Raw genomic sequence first — 24,742 nt, forward strand, 5'->3', positions numbered from 1 at the left:
CAAAAGATGTAGAAAACTAAAATGGAGTGAAGAAAAGAGTAGTTACTGTGAATAAATGCTGAGATGGAAGAAATTAATGTAAATTAAGGACATTTGTAGCACTAGTTCCCACTTACGGAGTTCTGAGTACCTGGTGTCTGGAGGAAGAATCTAGATGGCACGTGTGGTGAAACAGGTAACGAGGTCACAGTTGTCATGTTCTAGAGTATGCTCTGCAACAGGATATTATATGTTGCCAGTACACACCCTCTGCCTATGTCCATTCATCATAGTTAATAATTTGTTGATTGAACAGTGTTTTCATAACACCTGGTGTATGACACATGTCTCCTTTTGATAGTACACTACTGGCCATTAAAATTGCTACACCAAGAAGAAATGCAGAGGATAAACAGGTATTCATTGGACACATATATTATACTAGAAATGACATGTGATTACATTTTCACGCAATTTGGGTGCATAGATCATGAGAAATCAGTACCCAAAACAACCACCTCCGGCCGTAATAACGGCCTTGATACACCTCGGCATTGAGTGAAACAGAGCTTGGATGGCGTGTACAGGTACAGCTGCCCATGCAGCTTCAACATGATACCACAGTTCATCAAGAGTAGTGACTGGCGTATTGTGACAAACCAATTGCTCGGCCACCATTGACCAGACGTTTTCAGTTGGTGAGAGATCTGGAGAATGTGCTGGCCAGGGCAGCAGTCGAACATTTTCTGTATCCAGAAAGGCCCGTACAGGACCTGCAACATGCGGTCGTGCATTATCCTGCTGAAATGTAGGGTTTCGCAGGGATTGAATGAAGGGTAGAGCCACGGGTCGTAACACATTTTAAATGTAACGTCTACTCTTCAAAGTGCCATCAATGCAAGCAAGATGTGACCGAGATGTGTAACCAATGGCACCCCATACCATCACGCCGGATGATACGCCAGTATGGCGATGACAAATACATGCTTCCAATGTACGTTCACCGCGATGTCGCCAAACATGGGTGCGACCATCATGATGCTGTAAACAGAACCTGGATTCATTCGAAAAAATGATGTTTTGCCATTCCAGGTTCGTCGTTGAGTACACCATCGCAGGCGCTCCTGTCTGTGATGCAGCATCAAGGGTAACCGCAGCCATGGTCTCCAAGCTGATAGTCCATGCTGCTGCAAACGTCGTGGAACTGCTCGTGCAGATGGTTGTTGTCTTACAAACGTCCCCATCTGTTGACTCAGGGATCGAGACATGGCTGCACGATCCGTTACAGCCATGCGGATAAGATGCCTATCATCTCGACTGCTAGTGATACGAGGCTGTTGGGATCCAGCACGGCGTTCCATATAACCCTCCTGAACCCACCGATTCCATTATCTAACAGTCATTGGACCTCGACCAACACAAGCAGCAATGTCGCGATACGATAAACCGCAATCACGATAGGTTACAATCCGACCTTTATCAAAGTCGGAAGCGTGATGGTACCTATTTCTCCTCCTTACACGAGGCATCATAACAACATTTCACCAGGCAACGCCGGTCAACTGCTGTTTGTGTATGAGAAATCGGTTGAAAACTTTCCTCATGTCAGCACGTTGTAGGTGTCGCCAGCGGCGCCAACCTTGTGTGAATGCTCTGAGAAGCTAATCATTTGCATATCACAGCATCTTGTTCCTGTCGGTTAAATTTCGCGTCTGTAGCACGTTATCTTCGTGGCGTAGCAATTTTAATGGCCAGTAGTGTATATGTTTTGCTAGTTACAGGGCTACTACAGGTGGTGGTAGAAGGGCGCATAGGAAAAGACTTCCAGCAGGGCTAGGAGCCATAGAGTAGGGAGATGGGCGCATAAGAAGCATAAGATCTGACAAGAATGTTGCAGAGATTAGGAGGGCCACGAAAAGCTATTCTAGGTGTGGTGGGCAAAATATCCGACAGAATTGATCTCATTTTAGGGCATCTTTTTAAAAGTCTTGACCCTGTTGTAGTAGCTAATTAATACCAGACCAGGATAATACTGAGTTAACAGAGGTGTCCTCCAAAGTTGTTTCTCGGAGGGATCAGCAGTACTGGGATTAGTGTGATGCTTTGGGAAATCTGTTTTAGAACTCGGCTGGCAGTGTAATTACATGCAGTGAAAGCTGAGGTGATAATGGTGATGTACTGCTGTGAAGGGTCTGAATCCGAACAAGTACATTTGCCTTGAATGCCAAGGCTGTATGGAAAGAAACATTTGACAGGGAAGGGATGATAACTGTCAGAATGTAAGTGTTGTTGTTTGTTGGTATGTTTAATGTGGTTGGAAGTGTGTAGCTGGCCGTTGATGAGGAAGAGATCAACATCAAGGAAAGTGGCATGCGATTTGGATTAGGACCATGTGAAATTTAGATGGGAGAAGGTATGCAGAGATTCTAGGAATTGTAACAGGTCAGTTTCATCATGAAGCCATATGGTAAAGAAGTCATCAACGTATATAAAGCAAACCAGGGACGAAAGACTTGTGGATCCCAGGAAAGTCCCCGCCAGGTGACCCATGAAAAGGTTGGCACAGGAAAGAGTTATCCTGGATCCCATGACTGTATCCCTCGATCTGATTGTAAGCTTGCCCCTCAAATTTAAGTCGTTGTTGGTAAGTATAAAGTTGGTTAAGGTGAGTAGGAAGGTTGTCATAGGTTTGGAACCAGGTGGGCGCTGAGTGAGGAAATGTTCAGCAGCAGACAATGTATGTAGGGGAAGCTGGCATAGAGGGAAGTGGTAACAGTGGTGACAAGCAAGGTGTGTGGTGCAAATTGGATGGACATGAATATCAGACGATCTAGGAAATGGTTGGTATTTTTGATACAGGATATGTGTCTTTGTACAGTGGTTTGGAGGTGCTGAACAACTAAGGCAGATATATGTTATGTGGGCGCTCTGAAGCCAGCAAGTATACGACAGTCATGATTATTGGGTTTGTCGATCTTAGGAAGAAGGTAAAAGGTGTGGACATGTGGTTTGGGTGGGGTGAGAAGTTCTACTGTTTAAGGTGTTAGTCCTTGTGAGGGGCCTGAGGTTTTAAGGAGGGACTGCAGGTCAGTTTGAATTACAGGGATGGGATCTTGATGGCAGACATTGTACATAGAGGTGTGAGACAGCTGATGTAGAGCTTCACTAAAATACTTCTTTTGGTCAATTACTACAATGGTAGATCCTTTCTCTGTTGGCAGGATAATGAAGGAGTCATCAGCTTTTAGTGAACATAGAGCCTGAGTTCTGCAGAGGACAGGTTAGGGTAATGTTTCAGGGACCTGAAGAAGGGTTGTGAAATAATGGTAGATGTGATGAATACCTGGAAGGCTTGTAAGGAATGATAATGAGGTAGTGGTGGTGGACCAAGTTGGGATCATGGTCTGAAAGTTGGAAAGTTGTGGGCTTTAGATGAGAGGTTAAGGGCACTGCACTGTTGTGACTGGTTCTTGTGATTATGGGTTATTTGTTACTTTTACTTGTTTTAGGTTTAAAAAGAATCTGTCTACTTCACTTAACATTACGTTTATTTCACATTGTACAGCCACACAAAGACACACATCGTCAAAGACCTAGTTTCTAGTACTTGTCTCTCCAAAGACTCTGGAGCAGAAGCGCTGCCAACTTTTGTCTGCCACTTAATTAAATACAAACACATATAACTGTAACACTTTCCCTTATTTAATTAAAAAAAAAAGGGAACACATCAACATGAAAGACCCATCTTATGACATAAATTTAACAGTCTTGGATTTGCCAGCGGCTTCGTCAATATATCTGCTAACTGGTCCTCAGTTGAAATATGTTGAATGCCTAACTCTCCTTCCAATAACTTTTCTCAGATGAAGAAATACTTTATTTTTATATGCTTAGTGCAACGATGGAACTCGGGGTTTTGTGCGAGTTTCACTGTTGCCTGATTGTCAACCTTAAGGACTGGAACTTCACTCAGCTTTCTCATTCCTCTAAAAAGTCTACACAGATAGATTATCTCCTTCACAGTTTCTGTTGCAGGTACCAGCTCTGCTGCTGTTGTAGATGTTGCAGTCACTACCTGCCTTTGGCTGAGCCAGGAGATAGCGCCACCTGCATGTATAATACGTACACCAGATGTTGACTGTCCGGTTTTGTTACAGCCTCCAAAGTCTGCATCACTGTAGCAATCTAATATGCCACTGCACAAATTTGGACGATAGATTATGCCTAGGTCACATGTACCTGCTACGTACTGGAGTACTCACTTTAGTCACACTACATCCTCTGTTGATGCCGTGTCAAGAGTTCGAGACAGGAAGCTCACACTTTAAGCCAGGTCAGGTCTCGTTCCAAGCATCAGGTACATCAGTGCTCCAACTGCTTGCCGATAGGGAAAGTTACACTTCTCTGCATTCTATCCTTCTACCTGTAATGTATCTGCTTCCTTTACATTTGGTATTGAGACAGATTTGCACTTTTGAAAACTGAAACGCTCCAGAATCTTCTTTGCATAGGCTTGTTGACTTATCTTGATTGCACCATCATCAAAACGTTTTATCTTAAGTCCAAGGAAATGTGATGCTGGTTTCACAGTGATCTTAAATTCAGCCTTCAACTCATCAACAAACTTTCTGGCATCCAGCTGATCACTTGCCATAACTAACCCATCGTCTACATAAAGAGCAACTAACAGTTTCTTGCCACTGTATTCTCTGATATGTAAACATGGATCTGCATCACTTGCCTTGAAACCTGCTGACATAAGAAATGCTCCAAACCGTTTACTCCAACATCTTGGGACTTGCTTAAGTCCATACAAAGTTCGCCTTAATTTGCCATCATTATACCCTTCTGGCTGTTGTATGAATATTATTTCTTCTAGTTCTCCATACAAGAATGCTGTAGACACATCAAAGAGTATTATTAGATACATCTCTTCAGCTGCAGCAACACTTAACATTGAACGAATTGTGCTCAACTTAGCTACTGGATTGCAAGTCTCACTGTAGTCTACACCATAAATCCCTTGATGACAAGTCTTGCTTTACATTTCTCAGCACTTCTATCAGGATTAGTCTTCACACGAAAAACCCACTTACATGGTATAGCTCTTGCTCCTTTTGGTAGAGTAGTCAGTTCCCATGTCTGATTCTCTTGTAGTGACTTCATTTCATTTTTCATAGCTTGCTTCCAGTAAACACTTCGTATACTATTTACAGCTTCTTCATATGATTCTGGTTCTTCATTTGTTTCATTAATCATCTCTTCACTGAACATTACAAAGTCATTTAACCACGAAGGTTTCATTAATGTTGAACGATTTCGCAGTTGTCGATAAGGCTGGATAAAGATTTCTTCTTCTCTGGTATCACCACTGCCCTCTTCAGTCTCCGATTCTTCAGACTCTTCCTTGTTCGAGTTGACCTCATCTTTTTCTTCAGCTGCATACTTTCCCTGGTTACTTTTCTCAACATCCTGCAATGATAATTTGACTTGTTCTTCACAACTTGCAGGCTTTTCATGGACGATTACATCTCTGCTGAGAATGACTTTGTTTCCTTCTTTCACCCAAATTCTGTAACGCTCATCTCCATCATACCCCACGAAATAACCCTTGACAACTTTCTTATCCATTTTCAATCTTCTTTGAACTGGAATGTGGACATAGCATGTAGAGCCTATTATAAGTAAACAATTTATTCTTGGCTTCTTGCCAAACCACAGCTCAAATGGTCTAATTCCTTCCACAGATGATTTTGCAGTTCGATTCAAAATGTACACTGATGCTCCAACCAATTCTGCCCATATGGCTGCTGGGAAATTAGCTTCTTTATTTGAATACTTGAAGGTTCTTGCCATTTCAACTATCATTCGCATGTTCCGCTCACTTCCACCATTTTGTTGCTATCTGTAGGGTGCTGTCAGCCTCTGAGTAATGCCTTCTGCTTGCAGTATGTCCTTAACTTCCTTACTGTCGAATTCTCCACTGTTGTCACTCACCAGCTCTTTGACTGTATGACCCAGCATCTTTGAATGTTGAAGAAGATATTTCAATTCATCTTTAATTTCAGACTTTTGCCTTACAAGGAAGCAATACCGAAATTTTGTGTAGCTGTCTTTGAACACAACCATTTATCTCTTCTTCTTAAAAGATTCATTGAAAGTTCCACAGACATTGCGAGGTGCCGGGGCTAGCAGTGTATTTAACACTAAATTCTTCTAGAATCTACATATGTAAATGATGCTCTAAGCCCCCCCCTATTCTAACTCCGACTTCTGCTGTTGCACATGGGTTAAAAAGAAATGCGAACTGACTGTAATCGACCCTGCAAGTGGAGTAGAAAACAGTTTGGCACCTGCAATAATTTAATTTGATAAATAAGTTAAATAAGGGAAAGTTTCATTAACGTAGTGAGAAATGATAGGGTTGCTCTACCGATTAACAAAATGAAAGTTCTGTCCAAAATAACAATATTATTTATTATAACTTAATATAATAAACAAAAACACATGAAACATTTACAATATATCAAATTGGCTCAAATTGGATACTCAAATAAATGCTGTGAAGGTGAAGTTGTCCCTAAACTAGATTGTCACATTTATGACGAAGTGGTATGTGGAGCCAATTCCTTGCAACTCAAGTCTTAAGAGAGACACACAGCCAACCCAGCATTAATTGCTGCTACATTAGTGAGAACTCAGACAATGATCACCAAGACAGATCAAAGTTAGAAAAGACAAACAGGCGCGCTCTGCTGAGCTAGGATTATCACCTAGCAAAATTGCCTGCTTTGCTGGTGCTGCGGACGTACATCACCAAGCTGTCTTCTTAACTGCATGGACACGATCTGGCATACCGGAGGCGATGGCTGGTTGCTTCGACGTCCTGTCGTGGTGATGATAATGTCGCGAGTATAGCCCGAAACAAATTATCCTGACCTGATTGTTCCAGACTAAAGACTTCCTAGCAATACAAATGCTCGTCTGAGGGAGACGAAGAAGGCTCACCACACAATCACTGACGGTACAGTGATTGATTTTAATAAGCAAAGTCACCCAGTAACTCCGATGCAGTCAACTTTAGCCAAAACTGCTCAAGACAGACAACATAGGCCTCTTGTATGCAGACGCTCAATTGCCAACTGTACTCGGAAAGTTATGTTGAAGTCGAAACTTCAGCAACTTCGTCAAACAGTTACAATTAAATAAAAGTATATTAGACAGCCAACGGAAGGCAGGCTGACCAGAGCAGCGAAAGCTCAGTCTTGTAACCTACTCCGACCGAAAGGCGAAAGCCGACTCCCCACAAGAGAAGCCGTACAAACCGAACACCAAACATTCCCGCCCCCACGACAGTGGCCGTGGTTAACGGTTCCAATCAGCAACTCGAAAACCGGCGGAAAATTCCACTCTTTTGCTGGAGCACTACCATTCCACCAATGGAGATTCTTGGCGCCAATTTCTGCACCGATTTTGCTGCGTCACGGAGCTATGCCCTGAGCAAGCCAATCACATTTACGATTTTGCAGAAAGCGCGGGAGTTTGCCCGCCAAAACTGCCTGGGTACACAAGCCACTCCCACACCTCGCTGGTAGCCCGCCAGAAAGTGTTTTCGCTAAGTTTCAGCAAAGTAACAGAACCTCTAGCCCAGCCGCTACTTCAGGCCCCTGCGAGCGTGTCTCCGCCGCTATTCTACAATGTCGGCGTCTGGAAAGCATTCACTCGACTCCCTCACACCTGTTGCCTTACCCTTTCAAGATCAGCATAGCCCGCCTGTCACCGGACCACCCGGGTGACGAGAGATGCTGCGTGGGAAGTCCGCGTGTGAAGGAATAGCAACTTTTCACCGCATGCAATTAGAGAGGAAAATCGTAAGATAGAAATATGAGAGGGGGCTCATGCCACCTCTCAACATCAGCTGACATTAGTTTATCTGGGCAGGTTGACTTCTCTCCATGACCAAATGGTAAGCGATGTGCTTTGCCGTAAATGCATGGCTCGCAAAGTGACTTCTCCAAGGGAACATTTATGCCTAATTCCCTTTCTAACATTCCTTCGACATGGTGTTTATCCTGATGTCCCCACCTCTCACGATACAGCTGCAATAATGAAGTTTCTTCAATGGCATTTACTTCAGCAATTTCTTTGGGCAAATTTGGTTGACTGTCTGCCTTGTACAAGGTACCAAAGGGGTCACGGGTTCCATGTCATCAATTGTAAGCCAACACTCTCTTGTTGATGACTTAAATTCACTATTAGGATTCCGGTCCTGTGCAGTAAACACTGAAAACAAATTTCTAGATAAATGTGGAACATACCACACATCCAACAACATCACATCTTGCCCATCAGTCAGAGATGATAACTGAATATTGCCTTTTCCCACTGCCATTAGAGTTTCTCTTCTGACTGCCTTTGCACCACATGGAGTGTCAAATTTTAGAAAGTCTGTAACATACTGTGAACAGTTTGTTACATGCCTTGTAGCTCCATTATCAACCCACCACGATGCTGAATCTGCCTCAACTGTATAGGCCTCTTCGCAGACAGACATTAGCACAGCACTAGCAGCAGCACAACTTTCTTGACTTCTGTTTCGATTTTTATTTGGTCTTCCATCAGAAATCCACTTTTTGGAGTCCTTTACCAATGGACCTTACGCTTAATAATTGCAAATGTCACCTTTTTTGGGTCATTTTTGATGAACTTGCCTTTGCCATCTGGTTTTTCTTTACTTACATTCACCATTAATGCTTCCTTTGATGTTTTGTCACTGTTTGGATTCTTCAAGAAATTCCTTTCAAACATACATAACAGCACTGTTAACTCATCAAATTTTCTTTTTTCGTCCTGTGTTAACAACATCCAATATGACTGAGAAGTTTCAAATTCACTTGGCAGAATATGCAACGTTTTGCACCCTAATGTAAGGTCTAGTAAAACACTTTCGTTTTTAGCTTTAAGTCCACTGTTTAACTCATTCCACGAACTCTTCAATTTTGCTATGTGGGTAGAAACATCATCACCTGGTATCCGGCAGAAGTCTGTGCAGATTTTGAACTTCTCACTCTTGGATGAAGCTTCAAACTGCCGCTTTAAGGCATCCCACATATCACTAGCTGTTTCCTTGTCCATTACCTTTTGATATACTTCATCACTGATGGCACTAGTTATCATACACTTTGCATAACTATTTGTATTTCGATACAAATCGAACTGTTCCTTGTGTTTCTTTGCTTGTGCATCTGCTGCGTTGTCTTCCAGTGGCTTGGGCTTAACTAACCTCCTGTCAATAAAAAACTCAGTTGACGACAATTTAACCTCAAATTCTGACTACTGTATTTTCTACTGGGAGTAAAAACTCTCGTTTTTGGAGCTTACTTGCACTAACACAGTTCAGCAAAAGGTTTTACAACAACAGTTTTCACTCTCAAGCACACATTATCGTATTTTGTTAACTTTTCGTCACTGTTTCGAGTATTTAATTCACTTACGACTCTTAAGCGAAAATGGATCCATAACCTGTTACTTTTACTTGTTTTAGATTTAAAAAGAATCAGTCTACTTCACTTAACATTACGTTTATTTCACATTGTACAGCCACACAAAATAACACATCGTCAAAGACCTAGTTTCTAGTACATGTCTCTCCAAAGACTCTAGAGCAGAAGTGCTGCCAACTTTTGTCTGCCACTTAATTACATACAAACGCATATAACTGTAACATTATTCTTAGTTTGGGAGGCAGTGGTGAAGGCTGTCAGGTGTTAAGGAGGTTGTCCAAGCTTGATTTGTGTGACAGGAGTGGTGGTTGATGGTGTGGCTGCTTATGGAACTGCTGAGGGACAGGGAGGGAAACACCAATGTTCACGTAGTTTAGGAGGAGGTAGGATGGCTTTTTAAGGTGAAGTTTGGCAAAGGATCTACCACTGTAGTAATTGACTGAAAAGAGTATTTTAGTGAAGGTCTACATCAGATGTCTGACACCTCTGCATACAATGTCTGGCATCAAGATCCCACCCCTGTGATTCAAACTGACCTGCAGTTCCACCTTAAAACCTCAGACCCCTCACTAGGACTAATACCTCAATCCATAGAAATTCTTATGCCCTCCCCCCAAAAAAAGAAACCATGCACCCCCACCTTTTACGTTCTTCCTAAGATCCAAAAACCCAATCATCTTGACTGTCCTGTAGTTGCTGGCTTTAAAGCACTCACCAAATGTATATCTGCCTTAGTTGATAAGCACCTGCAACACACAGTACAAAGATCCCCCTCCTCTATAAAAGATATAAATCTTTGCCCATCCCACTTCACCACACACCTTGCTTGTCACCATTGATGCCACCTCCCTCTATACCAACATCCCCATGAACAGGGTCTGCCAGCTGCTGAACATTTCCTCTTTCCTCACTCAGTGCTCACCTGATTCCAAACCTATGACATCCTTCCTGCTCACCTTAATCAACTTTACGTTTACCAACAACTACTTCACCTTTGAGGTGCAGACTTACAAAGAGATCAGGGATATGGCTATGGGAAGCAGGATGGCTCTTTCCTATGCCCACTTTTTCATAGATCGCTTGTACTGGGCTTTCCTGTGATCCGTAAGTCTTCAGCCCCTCGTTTGGTTTAGATACACTGATGACATCTGTACCTTATGGACACATGGTGAGACTGACCTGTTAAAATTCCGAGAGTTTCTGAATATCCTCTCTCAATTAAATTTCACATGATCCAATTTGGAATCCCATGCCACTTTCCTTGATGTTGATCCCAACCTCACCAAAGGCCAGGTACACACTTCCATCCACATTAAACCTACCAACAAACAACAACACTTATAGTTTTACAGTTACCATCTTTTCCATGTCAAACATTACCTCCCACACAGCCTTGGCATTTGAGGTAAATGTACTTGTTCGGATGTAGACTCTTTACAGCAAAACAGCACCATTCTCACCTCAGTCTCCACTGCATGTAATTACCCTGCCAGCCTAGTTCAAAAACAGATTTCCTGGGCCATCACATCCAATCCTGGTACTGCTGATCCCTCCAAGAAATAGCTTTGGAGCACACCACTTGATCATTCAATACTATCCTGTTCTTGGATGTATTAATCAGCTACTTCAACAGGGCTATGACTTCTAAAATCATGTCCTGAAATGAGATCGATTCTGTGTGATTTTTAACCACCGCATCTCGAATAGCTTTTCATCGCCCTCCCAATCTCTGCAATATTCTTGTCAGATGCTATGCTGCTTCTGCACCCATATTGCACCCCAATTGCTCCTATACCTGTGTCCATCCCCACTGTCAGTTAAACCGTCAGCGAGAGCAGCATCGCTAGTTCCTGCTACTAATAAGGCGAGTACACCGTTCACTTGTTACATATTTTGGCGAGCTTCAAACAGGAGTGACTGCAGTAATGGGTAGGAACTGTGATTGTTGTGTACAGATGCGAGCTGAGTTGGCGACCCTTTGTTCACAGCTCCAGGCTGCTTTGGCTTCTGTCACACAGCTTGAGGCTGCTGCCAAGGGGTGTCACTATGTTGGATCAGATGCAGGGACACAAGGGACGTTGAGCACGTCCCACGTGTCCTCTGATCAGTGCACTGCTGTGGCCGCCCCGGGTACTGCCTGCACTGAGGTTGACCCCTCACCTGTGGTTGAGTGGAAGATCATTCCAAAGTCTGGCAGGCAGTGAGAAACTTCGTGAGGGGCCGATCGTAGGGCCTCCTGGTTCTTTTGACAAACAGGTTTTGGGCATTATTTGTAGCTGACGATGTCGCTGAGCCAGATGCAGTCGTCCACCCTGTTCCAGAGGAAGCTTCTCAGCCCGCAACGTCTGGGCATTCACAGAGGGTGGGATTGCTGGTAGTTGGGAGCCCCTATGCTAGGCGCATAATGGGGCCCCTTAGGAACATGGCTGCCAAGGAGGGGAAGGAAGCCAGTGTGCACTCCGTGTGCATTCTTGGGGGAGTCATTCTGGATGTGGAAAGGGTGCTTCCAGATGCCATGAAGAGTACAGAGTGCAACCAACTGCAGGTGGTGGCTCATGTCGGTACCAATGACATGTGTCACTTTGGATTGGAGCAGATTCTGTCTGGTTTTGGGTGGCTAGCGGAAATGGTAAAGACTGCCAGCCTTGCTTCCGAGATTAAGGCAAAGCTCAGCATCTGCAGCATCATCGATAGAACCGACTGTGGTCCTTTGGTGCAGAGCCGAGTGGAGGGTCTGAACAAGAGGCTCAGGCGGTTCTGTGACCGTGTAGGCTGCAGATTCCTTGACTTGCGCCATCGGGTGGTGGGTTTCCGGGTTCAACTTAATAGGTCAGGAGTCCACTATACACAGGAGCCAGCTACACGGGTAGCGGGGACTGTGGTGGAAGGGACTGGCTGGTTTTCTAGGTTAGACGGTCTCAGGGAACCACAGAAGGAATGTCTGTCTAAAAGTGGGCAGGTAAAACACAGTAAGGTAGTTGTAGAAACGATTGGTATTGTAGTTGTAAATTGTCATAGCTATGTTGGGGAAGAAACAGAGCTCCAAGCACTAATAGAAAGCACTGAAGCTCAAATAGTTGTAGGTGCAGTGCAGTCGCCGGAAATAAGTTCAGCCTAAATTTTTTTTCAGGCGATCTAACAGTGTTCAGAAAGGATATATTAAATACAGTTGGTGGTGGAGTATTTATTGCTGTCAGAAGTAGTTTGCTTTGTAGCGAAATTGAAGTAGATAGTTCGTGTGAAATAGTATGGGTAGAGATTATACCTGAAATCGGACTAAACTATTAATTGGATCGTTTTACCGATCCCCCGACTCAGAAGAACAGTTCAAAGAAAACTTGAGTCTCATTTCAAATAAGTACCTCGCTCATACCGTTATAGTCGGTGGTGACTTTAATCTACCCTCGATATGCTGGAAAAATTATATGTTTAAAGCTGGCGGCAGACATAAAACGTCATCCGAAATTGTACTGAATGCTTTCTCAGAAAATTACTTTGAACAATTAGTTCATGAGCCCACTCGAAGCGTCAATGGTTGCGAAAGCATACTTGACCTTACAAATAATCCTGGACAAATAGTGAGTATTGTGACGAATACAGGGATTAGCGACCACAAGGCAGTTGCTGCTAGGCTGAATACCGTAACACCTACAACCATCAAAAAGAAACGCAAAGTATATCTATTTAAAAAAGCTGATAAAAATGCTCTCAACGCCTTTTTTTAAGAGACAGTCTTCACTCCTTCCGATCTGATCATGTAAGTGTAGAAAAGTTGTGGAATGTTTTCAAACAGATAGTATCGACAGCAATTGAAAGATATATACCACATAAATTAATAAGTAATGGTACTGATCCCCCGTGGTACACAAAACGTGTCAGATCGGTGTTGCAGAAGCAGCGAAAAAATCATGCCAAATTTAAAAGAACACAAAATTCCTAAGATTGGCAAAGTTTTACAGAAGTTCGAAATATGGCGCGTACTTCAATGCGAGATGCTTTTAATAATTTCCACAACGAAATTCTGTCTCAAAATCCGGCAGAAAACCCAAAGATATTCTGGTCATACATAAAGCATACAAGTGGCAAGACGCAATCAATACCTTCACTGTGCGATAACAATGGTGAAGTCACTGATGACAGTACCACTAAAGCAGAGTTATTAAACACGGTTTTCCGAAACTCCTTCACCAAAGAAGACGATGTAAATATCCCTGAATTCCAATCAAGAACAACTGCCAAGATGAGAAACATAGGAGTAGATATCCTCGGAGTAACGAAGCAGCTTAAATCACTTAATACAGGCATGGCCTCCGGTCCAGATTGTATACCATTCAGGTTCCTCTCAGAGTATGTAAAATAGCCCCATATTTAGCAATTATGTACAACCACTCGCCCACAGAAAGATCGGTACCTAACGACTGGAAACTGTTCAAGTTACACCAATACCCAAAGAGGGAAGTAGGAGTAATCCGCTGAATTACAAGCCTATATCACTAACGTCGATTTGCAGTAGGGTTTTGGAACATATACTGTATTCGAACATCGTGATGTACCTCAAAGAAAACGATTTATTGACACATAGCCAGCACAGTTTCAGAAAATATCGTTCTTGTGAAACACAACTAGCTATTTATACTCATGAAGTAATAAGTGCTATCGACAGGGGATGTCATATTGATTCCATATTTTTTTAGATTTCCAGAAGGCTTTTTTTATTTATTGTTCCGTGGGACCAAATTAAGGAGAAGTCTCCATGGTCATGGAACGAGTCAATACATGAAATTATAACACAATATTAGAAACAGATAAAATGAAATATAAAAAAACATATTCAGGTGATAAGTCGTAAGTTTAAATAAAGAAAATCAACAATGTAACACTGGAATTTGCTTAATTTTTTAGCTCTTCCAGGAGCGCCTCGACAGAATAGAAGGAGTGAGCCATGAGGAAACTCTTCAGTTTAGACTTAAAAGAGTTTGGGCTACTGCTAAGATTTTTGAGTTCTTGTAGTAGCTTATTGAAAATGGATGCAGCAAAATACTGCACTCCTTTCTGCACAAGAGTCAAGGAAGTGCATTCCACATGCACATTGGATTTCTGCCTAGTATTGAGTGAAAGCTGATAACTCTTGGGAATAGGCTAATATTGCTAACAACAAACGACATTAAAGAAAATGTATACTGTGAGGGCAATGTCAGAATTCCCAGACTATTGAATAGGGGTCGACAAGAGGTTCTCGAACTTACACCACATATAGCTCGAACAGCCCGTTTCTGAGCCAAAAATACCCTTTTTGAATCAGAAAAATTACCCCAAAAAATTATACCAAACGACATAAGCGTATGAAAATATGCGAAGTAGACTACTTTTCGTGTTGAAGTGTCACTTATTTCAGATACTGTTCTAATGGTAAATAAAGCAGCATTTAGTTTCTGAACAAGATCCTGGACATGGGCTTTCCACAACAGCTTACTATCTATCCGAACGCCTAGGAACTTGAACTGTTCCGTCTCGCTTATAATATGCCCATTCTGTCTGATCGAAATATCGGTTCTTGTTGAATTGTGAAAATTGTTGAATTGTAAAAACTGAGTCTTCCTGTGATTTAGCATCAAATTATTTTCCACAAACCACGAACTTATTTCATGAACTACATTATTTGATACTGTTTCAATATTAATCACAAGATCCTTCACTATCAAGCTGGTGTCATCAGCAAACAGAAATATTTCTGAATCACCTGTAACACTAGAAGGCATATCATTTATATAAATAAGAAACAGCAGTGGCCCCAGCACCGACCCTTGGGAAACGCCCCACTTAACAGTGCCCCATTGGGACTGAACACCACTACCACTCTCAATACTGCGGAGACTTACCTTCTGCTTTCTGTTCTTAAAGTAAGAGACGAACCAACTGTAAGCTACTCCCCTTACTCCATAATGGTCCAACTTCTGCAGTAATATTTTGTGGTCAACACAGTCAAAAGCCTTCGTAAAAACAAAGAAAACACCTAGCGTTCGCAACCTTTTATTTAATCCGTCCAAAACCTCACAGAGAAAAGAGAATATAGCATTTTCAGTTGTTAAACCATTTCTAAAACGAAACTGAACATTTGACAGCAAATTATGTGAATTTAAATGCTCCAGTAACCTTGTATATACAACCCTCTCGATAACTTTAGCAAACACCGATGGCATAGAAATAGGTCTAAAATTGTCAACATTATCAATGTCTCCCTTTTTATAAAGTGGCTTCACTACCGAGTACTTTAATCGGTCAGGAAACCGACCACTCCTAAAGGAAAAGTTACAGATATGGTTAAGTACTGGGCTTACATACATAGAACAATACTTCAGTATTCTGCTAGATACCCCGTCATATCCATGAGAGTTCTTGGTCTTTAGTGATTTAATTATTAACTCAGTCTCCCTCTTGTCAGTATCATGGAGGAGCATTTCAGGCAACAGTCTCGGAACACTTTTTTCTAAGAGCGCTATATGACTCCCCGTTGGGACTAGGTTTCTATTTAGTTCACCTGCTATATTCAGAAAGTGATTATTAAATACTGTACATATATGCGACTTATCAGTAACACGGACATTCCCACTACGCACTGATTCCATATCCTCGTCCTGTCTCTGCAGACCAGCCACTTCCTTTGCGACTGACCATATGGTTTTAATTTTATCCTGAGACTTAGCTATTCTATCTGCATACCACATACTTTTTGCGTTCCTAAAAACATTTTTAAGCACCTTACAATACTGTTTGTAATGGGCTGCTGCATTTAGATTTTGACTGTTTCTAACGTTTTGATATAATTGCCATTTTGTTCTACAAGACATTCTTATCCCTCTAGTCAGCCACCCAGGCTGCCTGTTTGCGCTAGTACCCTGTTTTGAACGTTCTAACGGAAAGCAACTTTCAAACACCACGAGATAAGTCTTGAGAAAAGCACTATATTTATCGTCTACTGTATCAGCGCTATAAACATCTTGCCACTCTTGTTCCTTGATAAGGTTTACAAAGGTCTCCACAGCAACTGGATCAGCTTTCCTAAACAGCTGATGACTATATTTAACATGTGTTGCAGCACAAAAATCTTTTAGAGTTAAAATTTGTGCATCATGATCTGAAATGCTATTCACCTTTTTGCTAACAGAATGCCCTTCTAGTAATGAGGAATGAACAAAAATGTTGTCTATGGTTGTTCTACTGTTCCCTTGCACTCTCGTTGGAAAGAATACGGTTTGCATAAGATTATATGAATTAAGGAGGTCTACCAGCATCCTCTTCCTTGCACAATCACTTTTACAATTAATATTGAAGTCACCACATATAACTAACTTTTTGTATTTCCTATAAAGTGAACCAAGAACCTCCTCTAGCTTTAGCAAAAATGTTGTGAAAACGGAGTCCGGGGATCTATAAATAACAACAGTTAGAAGTTTAGCTCCGTTAAATTTAACCACACCTGCACAACATTCAGACACCTTTTCAGTGCATTACTTTGAAACATCAATTGACTCAAATGGGATGCTGTTTTTCACATACATGGCTACTCCCCCACACCGCAAAGAGTTCCTTGAAAAGCTGCCAGCCGACCTGTATCCTGGTAAAGGAAGCCTCTGAATTATCTCCTTATTTAAGAAGTGTTCAGACATACCAATAATTTCAGAGTCAACATCTATAAGCAGTTCACTAACTTTATCTCTAATACCTTGTATATTTTGATGAAATATACGAATTCCCTCATTACTCGGATACCTAAGCTTTGTCGAAAGTGGTTCCTTTGTTAGGGGGACTTCCCTTAAGCAGGAATACCTATCAGCTTTCGACACCGTTCCTCACAAGCGTCTTTTAACCAAATTGTGTGCCTATGGAATATCGCCTCAGTTGTGCGACTGGATTCGTGATTTCCTGTCAGAAATGTCACAGTTCGTAGTAATAGACGGAAAGTCATCGAGTAAAACAGAAGTAATATCTGGCGTTCCCCAAGGAAGTGTTATACGCCCTCTATTGTTCCTGATCTACATTAACGACATAGGAGACAATCTGAGTAGCCGTCTCAGATTGTCTGCAGATGATGTTGTCATTTACCGTCTTGTAAAGTCATCAGATGATCAAAACAACTTGCAAAATGATTTAAATAAGATATCTGTATGGTGAGAAAAGTGGCAATTGACCCTGAATAAGGAAAAGTGTGACGTTATTCACATAAGTACTAAAAGAAATCAGCTAAATTTCGACTATGCGATAAGTCACACAAATCTGAAGGCTGTAAATTCAACTAAATACTTAGGGATTACAATTACAAACAACCTAAATTGGAACGATCACATAGATAATACTGTGGGTAGAGCAAACCAAAGACTGCGATTCATTGGCAGAACACTTAGAAGGTTCAACAGGTCTACTAAAGAGACTGCTTACACCATGCTTGTCCGCCCTATTCTGGAGTATTGCTGTGCGGTGTGAGATCCGCATCAGGTGGGACTGACGGATGACATCGAAAAAGTACAAAGAAGGGCAGCTCGTTTTGTATTATTGCGAAATAGGGGAGATAGTGTCACAGACATGACACATGAATTGGAGTGGCAATCATTTAAACAAAGGCGTTTTTTGTTGAGATGGCATCTTCTCATGAAATTTCAATCACCAGATTTCTCCTCTGACATAGGGAGAAATGATCATCACGATGAAATAAGAGAACTCAGGGCTTGCAGAGAAAAATTTAAGTGCTCGTTTTTCCCACGTGCCGTTCGAGAGTGGGATGGTAGAGAGACAACTTGAAGGTGGTTCATTGAACCCTCTGCCAGGCGCTTTATTGTGAATAGCAGAGTAATCATGTAGACGTAGACGTGGAAGACTTTCCCTATGCACACTCCTACCACCACCTGTAGCAGTCCTGTAACTTTCAAAACATGTACTATCAAGGGAAAGCCACCTGTGAAATGACACATTGTATATCAGCTGATATGTAAACACTGTTCGGCCTTTTACATCGGCATGATGACCACCAAAGCATCAATGAGGATGAATGGACATAGACAGAGGGTGTATATTGGCACCACGTAACATCCTGTTGTTGAGCATTGTCTTCAAGATGACAATCGTGACTTTGGTGTCTGTTTCACCACATGTGCCATCTGGATTTCTCCGCCAGATCCCAATTTCTCAGAATTCCACAGTTTAGAACTAGCGTTCCAATATGTCCTTGATTCCCACCACCGACCTCGCCTTAATTTATGTTAGTTTCTTCCATCTCCGCATTTCTTCAGAGTAACTACTCTTACCTCCACTCCATTTTAGTTTTATACATCTTTTGTTGTCTTACCCACCTATTTTTTGCCGTCCCCTCCCACCTCTCTTATGTACAATGCACTTAGCTTTTCATTCTTATTATTTCATGCATGATGTTTAAGCAGTAATCTCTGTCTTGCACATTACTCTGTCTTCCATCTTTAAGCTTTAAGGTTTTCCAATCTCGTCTGATGCAGTCCCCAACAATAAGTCTTTCCCTCCTATGCCGTGCGGTACGTCTCTCCCGAATCGCGGTTCTGGGTGACTTTCCCAAAATCTACCCCTTTTCCTAGACCTCTCCTGTCGTTTTCCTTCACCCAACTTCCTCCCCTTTCAACCCCTCTGCCTGAAGAAGGAGCTACTGGCTCAAAAGGCTGCCTAATTACGACCTTCTTTTACGTGTGTGTTCTGCCGCCACATGGTGAGTAGACTTTTTATCAATATAAATAAATGGTATCAACTTGAGCGAAATCAGTAAAATGCAATGATACAAAATAATACCAGAAAAAAATCATTCAGAAATACTGAACTTGCAATGAAATGAAAATGACATAGCATTACTTGTTTAAAATTGGCCTGCGGACACAATTGGTATTTTTTTTCCAAAAGGCGTGACATCACTTGATCCACAATGCCAAACAGAGGTATAGCTAATTCTTCACCGCAGAATTATCCTGTTCTAAATGAAGCAGCATCTTCTTGCATTGTCTGCTCAAGTGGCACACTCATGATAGGTGACACATATGATTGAGCCGCTTCCAGTGCATCAGCTCTTCCACTAATTTCAAAAGAAGAATTTTTGGTGACGTCCATTTTTTCCAATTTTGTCAGCCCATCTTCTTCAGCACGCAAATCAGTACTTTCTAAAAATTCCAAGCCTTACTAACAAGTACGATACACCAAATAGTAAATTGCACTAAGAAACAAAACTACCATAAACATACTCATCCACATAGTACAACAGGTTTCACTCTAATCAGATGCTCACGAGATTGATAATGCATGTTGAGTTTGTGGACCATGTCTGCAATATTTTCATTGACTCTGTTCCCAGAAAGTATTTGTGATTCTATTCCACAGCTTATCGCACCAATGAGGGACAGCCTTGGGTGATGCCCTGGGTGCAGCGAATTGAGCAGCTTATGGGTCAAGACAAGACAAGGAACCATGAGTACTTGACATTCCTGGGCTGTGACACTTTCAGCCAAGCAGCAACTGCCCTGTTGTTGGGACCAGAAAGTGATGTTGTGAGGCAGGGAAAGGTGAGTGTGAAACAGGTATTAGTCTTTTAACATCTGCAGCCATATACTGAAAATCATTGTGGAGTGGATGGCATCTTAAATTAGTGAGATTCAGAGGCAGAAACTCACTGCATATGGTCCTCACCTATAGCTACATTTTTTGAATGTAGTAATATAGACCCCTCTCTCTCCCTCTATTACACACACACACACACACACACACACACACACACACACACACACAGAGAGAGAGAGAGAGAAGAGAGAGAGAGAGAGGGGGGGGGGGGGGGGGGGGGGGGGGGGGGAAATCGAAAGTGCTGAAGCCTTAACACATTGACCAAACACTATGAATCTGATAGTCAAGTATTTCCATGCCTGTATAATATGTTGATTAAAACTTTATCATTATATGAGCATATTTTCAGTAGGGGAAAGTGTTACAATTTGGGAAACATTCCAGACCTGCAATAGAAATTTAGTATATCTTCTTATTCTGGTTCTAAATGGTCTCATTCACTTTTGATGTGCTGCAGTCTTTTTCTGAAATTACAAAAATTACTCCAGAAAATTTAGGCTTTTCCAAATGTGAAAACATGTTACAAGATATACCATGATCATGTACCTAGCAACAATAACTCCACTGAAATTTAAAAGTTCAGAAAATCTTGTCAGTACCATACTTCATCACCTATCTGTTACATTATTACTCTAATATACAACAATAACCAGTAAAATAAATCAAATTAAGCAGAAGTATTATAAAAACCAGTTAAATACATTTAGGAAACTACCACAAATTTCGATTTTCAAGGTAGGTAAAATTGCTAAGACTTTAAAGAAACTAATTTAACTTGAAAATTTGACATTCTCTAAAGTAAAAGACCTTTTTCTCTTACAAGATGCAAGATGGTGCAGGTGATCAGATAGTATGGCTTAACAGTCCACAGAATACATAAACACTTTTAAGAAAAGTGGAAGTTTACTTCCTTTAACAATCTGTAACTGAAGAATGACAATGTATTCCAAATAGCTTCAGTGTATTATACAGCACTAAGTGTATAGAACTTTAAATATTTGCAAATATTGCACAAAAAAAGACTGTCTTATGACTCAGGTCTAGCAACAACAAAAACTGTAGAAAATGATGGAACCTGCTTATGATGGTCTCTACTAGTGCTTATTCTTTCATGTGATGCTAAAATCAGCCACCAGACTAAAGTACCCCTCCCTGCCCCCCCCCCCCCCCCCCAAAAAAAAAAAGAGAGAGAGAGAGAGAGAGTCTGTCCAATGTTAGAGAAACTTTCCAAGTGGAGACACCAAAATATAGCAGGCCCAGAGAACACACACTTGTCGTTTAATGCATTCTTTCAGATTCTGAGAAAGGTGGAATCACTGGCATGAGGTACATGGGAACATAATACCAATAGAGAGCAAAAACAGTTGGCTCCAGTGCAATGTGTTGGAATGTTGCTTCCATTCCCTTTATTTGAACAAAAGAATTAGTTACAAATTTGGTATAGATTGAGGGCTGGTTGCACAACACCAACATTTGATTGGCTGCAGTTACACAAATAATGGACACTGTTAAATACTATAATTCTGCTAATGAAGCCCAAATCTCTTGTACTGTTACGACAAGTCCAGCCAGAGTAAAAAAAAAAAAAAAAAAAATTATAAGACCACAGAATAGGTCATAAATAAGAGTGTAGCCATTGAGCCAGTGCGTACATTGTATGCATGTGAACTGAATACAACACTGGCCTCTTGTCACTGTGCAAGCAGCTTTATTCCACTCTGGGGACCATGGGATCATGCTGTGTGATGTGGTGAAGGGAGTTGTATTTTGGCTTGCTGTTGTGTGCTCATTGCCTGCTGTGTGTATGTTGTACTGTCAGATGTGGGAGTGGCTAAATAGCTTACCTCTCTGGGTCACTGGGAGCATTTCAGTATCTGCACTACAGTTGGTGATGAGGTGGACTCAGAACAGCAGTGTGACAAGGAGGGTAGTTGCAGGTCCTTTCAGAAAGGCTGTACCACAAGGAGATCATAAGACTGTTTGATATGCTCTGTGAATACACAAATGGCAACAACTGACATCCTAACAGAGGTTACAGGCAGAGTGTCACCAGGAACCACTGGGAACAGTGTACTGCAAGATGGATTGCAATCTGGAGTTCCTGTGCATTGTTTATACTGCCTCCATACCGGAGATAACATAGAATTGTAGAATGAGATTTTCACTCTGCAGCGGAGTGTGCGCTGAAATGAAACTTCCTGGCAGATTAAAACTATGTGCCCAACCGAGACTTGAACTCGGGACCTTTGCCTTTTGCGGGCAAGTGCTCTACCATCTGAAGCACGACTCACGCCCAGTCCTCACAGCAGGAGAGCTTCTGTAAAGTTTGGAAGGTAGGAGACGAGATACTGGCAGAAGTAAAGCTGTGAGGACCGGGCGTGAGTCGTGCTTCGGTAGCTCAGATGGTAGAGCACTTGCCCACGAAAGGCAAAGATCCCGAGTTCGAGTCTCGGTCGGGCACACAGTTTTAATCTGCCAGGAAGTTTTAACATAGAATTGCATTGTGTAGAACCAGAGTGAGGTGAGTCATTGAGTGTCACTCTGTGGTGCCCAGAAATGAGTCTCACTTCTGCTGATGGAGGTCAGATCACCACCAACCTGTCCACAGACGGCCTTGTTTAAGGTCACAGGAACCAGCAGTTCTCAAGACCCATATCACTCCAACACCTGTAACCATGGTGTAGAGAGCTATTGGATATGACAAAAGGACTGATTTAGTAATTACTGAAGGTAAGTGGAATGCTCACAGTGAATGGTAAGAATAGTCCTGTAGTAACACCCTTCATGACCAGTGCACCAAATGGCATATTTCAGCTGGATAATGCAAGACCCCACACTGCAGTTCACAGCACAATGTCTTGAGGAAAGTAGAGGTTCTTGACTGGCCTGCCCAATCCCCTGAGTTGGTTTGTCACCCATAAGCATGTCTAGGATGTGATGGGAAGGTGTATACTTTCATAACAACTTCCAACCAGCAATATTCATAAACACGTTCAGCATCTTTTTCAGGGATGGCAAATAGTTCTTCAAGTTAGATTCTAAAGATGTTTACATCCATGCCACAAAGAATACAATAGAGTATCAAGCTCTTTGGGGTCACACCTCCTACTGATGTTGGTAGTGGACACGAGTTCTGGGTGAAATGAAAGTATAATCATTTAACACCTGTTAAGTGATAAACATCTACACAAAGTTCCGTAAATATCAGACTGATGCTCCATAGTGCATACTTTCCATACCTGTCAGTGTATTAAGGGAACACTGAACACTGCAGATTAGATCAAGGACACTATATATCAAATTCTGTTACTATTCTGACACCTTCAGAGGCTTTATTTATGTATTCACTTCTTCTTCATAATTACAGCCTTTCATCTGAATAAAAAATAGATGATATGCTCCACATATTTATGTATAATAAATTATTTTTGCTGGGTACTATGTAGTAATGCTAAAAAAAGACAAGTTAAAGAAAAATAATTCCTACCAGTACAAACCTGTTATTGACATCTTAACCAGTCAGCCAACTTCTAATACTACTATTCGTATGACTGGCAACATAACAATTATCATTACTTTCCTCTAATTCATTCATTCACTAGGGTTGTCGTTTCTTTATAGAACTCACACATCTAAACTACTGAAAGTTATTTTCTGCATCTTATCCCAACTTGAAACTACCACAATCAATAACGAATATCAGGGATTTTATGTTTGTATTGACGAAAGTTCATTAATGTAGAACAGTAAAAGCTCTGGAGGAGTGGATACAGACACAAACAATGATAAGCCTAGATCAGCAACATGGCACAGGGTACAGAGAAATATTGTGCAGAAATAATCCAAACAAGCCCAGGCCATAGCACCAGTTTCTGTTGCTGGGTTAGAATTAAAGAACGCAAGAAAAATAAAGGAAACTGCCTTAACCAAAGAACAGCTCAAGAGAGAGCAAGCCTGTAGCAAGGATCTGATACCTGGTGCATTGGGCAGATACAGTTGGCACTTATAGTTAACAAAGCATTGGCTCTCAGTTCCAGAGCTGACCCCCATGTGTGCAATCAACAGCCAGAGGTGTTGGACATGAGACTGCTGCTTATAGCAGAACCTGAATTCTTACACTAGCACCACACTCAGTGCAACAAGAACTGTTGCAAAATTTCTCTCTCTTTTAATCAGCATGTATTAAAGGAATGGGATTGGATGACATCTGGATTGACAACAAGGAGCAGAAGCAACTGTGACCCCATCTACCAAGTTGTGGTGCATGTCATTGAGGATCCTTTGCAACAAATATCAAGAGAAATGGATGGGATGGAACCTGGATTATCAACAAGGTAGGGGGACAACTGTGGTCCCTAACCACCAAAGACTCTTTCATCGAAGATGCCACCAAATATATTGTTGCATGTGCTTGAGGGCCATTGAATTTCTTCAAATCTACCAGAGACAATGGGCAATCAGCAACATGTATTGACAATGTTCTAACTAATTATTTATATGAAGATGTACATAAATTTTGTCTAGATCTTGGTATTTCAGATCATTGTGCATTGTTCATTGAGCTGCCATAGACAGACAGGAACATTTCACGTATGAAAACCCATATGAGCAGGAACTTTAGCAAAGAAAACTTACTA

At 41.6% G+C, this 24,742-nt stretch overlaps 1 protein-coding gene across 1 annotated transcript in view; it reads left to right on the top strand.

Annotated features, from left to right (window-relative positions):
• The window catches only part of LOC126474320 (aspartate aminotransferase, cytoplasmic-like), a 96,909-nt gene that overhangs the window by 18,557 nt on the left and 53,610 nt on the right, over positions 1–24,742 (top strand). Inside the window, exon 2 of the mRNA XM_050101786.1 lies at positions 19,869–20,050. Coding sequence (XP_049957743.1) covers positions 19,869–20,050 — 182 coding nt within the window. The remainder of the gene's footprint in view (positions 1–19,868; positions 20,051–24,742) is intronic.

Source organism: Schistocerca serialis, chromosome 4 (assembly GCF_023864345.2).
Source record: "Schistocerca serialis cubense isolate TAMUIC-IGC-003099 chromosome 4, iqSchSeri2.2, whole genome shotgun sequence".
Lineage (NCBI taxonomy): Eukaryota > Metazoa > Arthropoda > Insecta > Orthoptera > Acrididae > Schistocerca > Schistocerca serialis.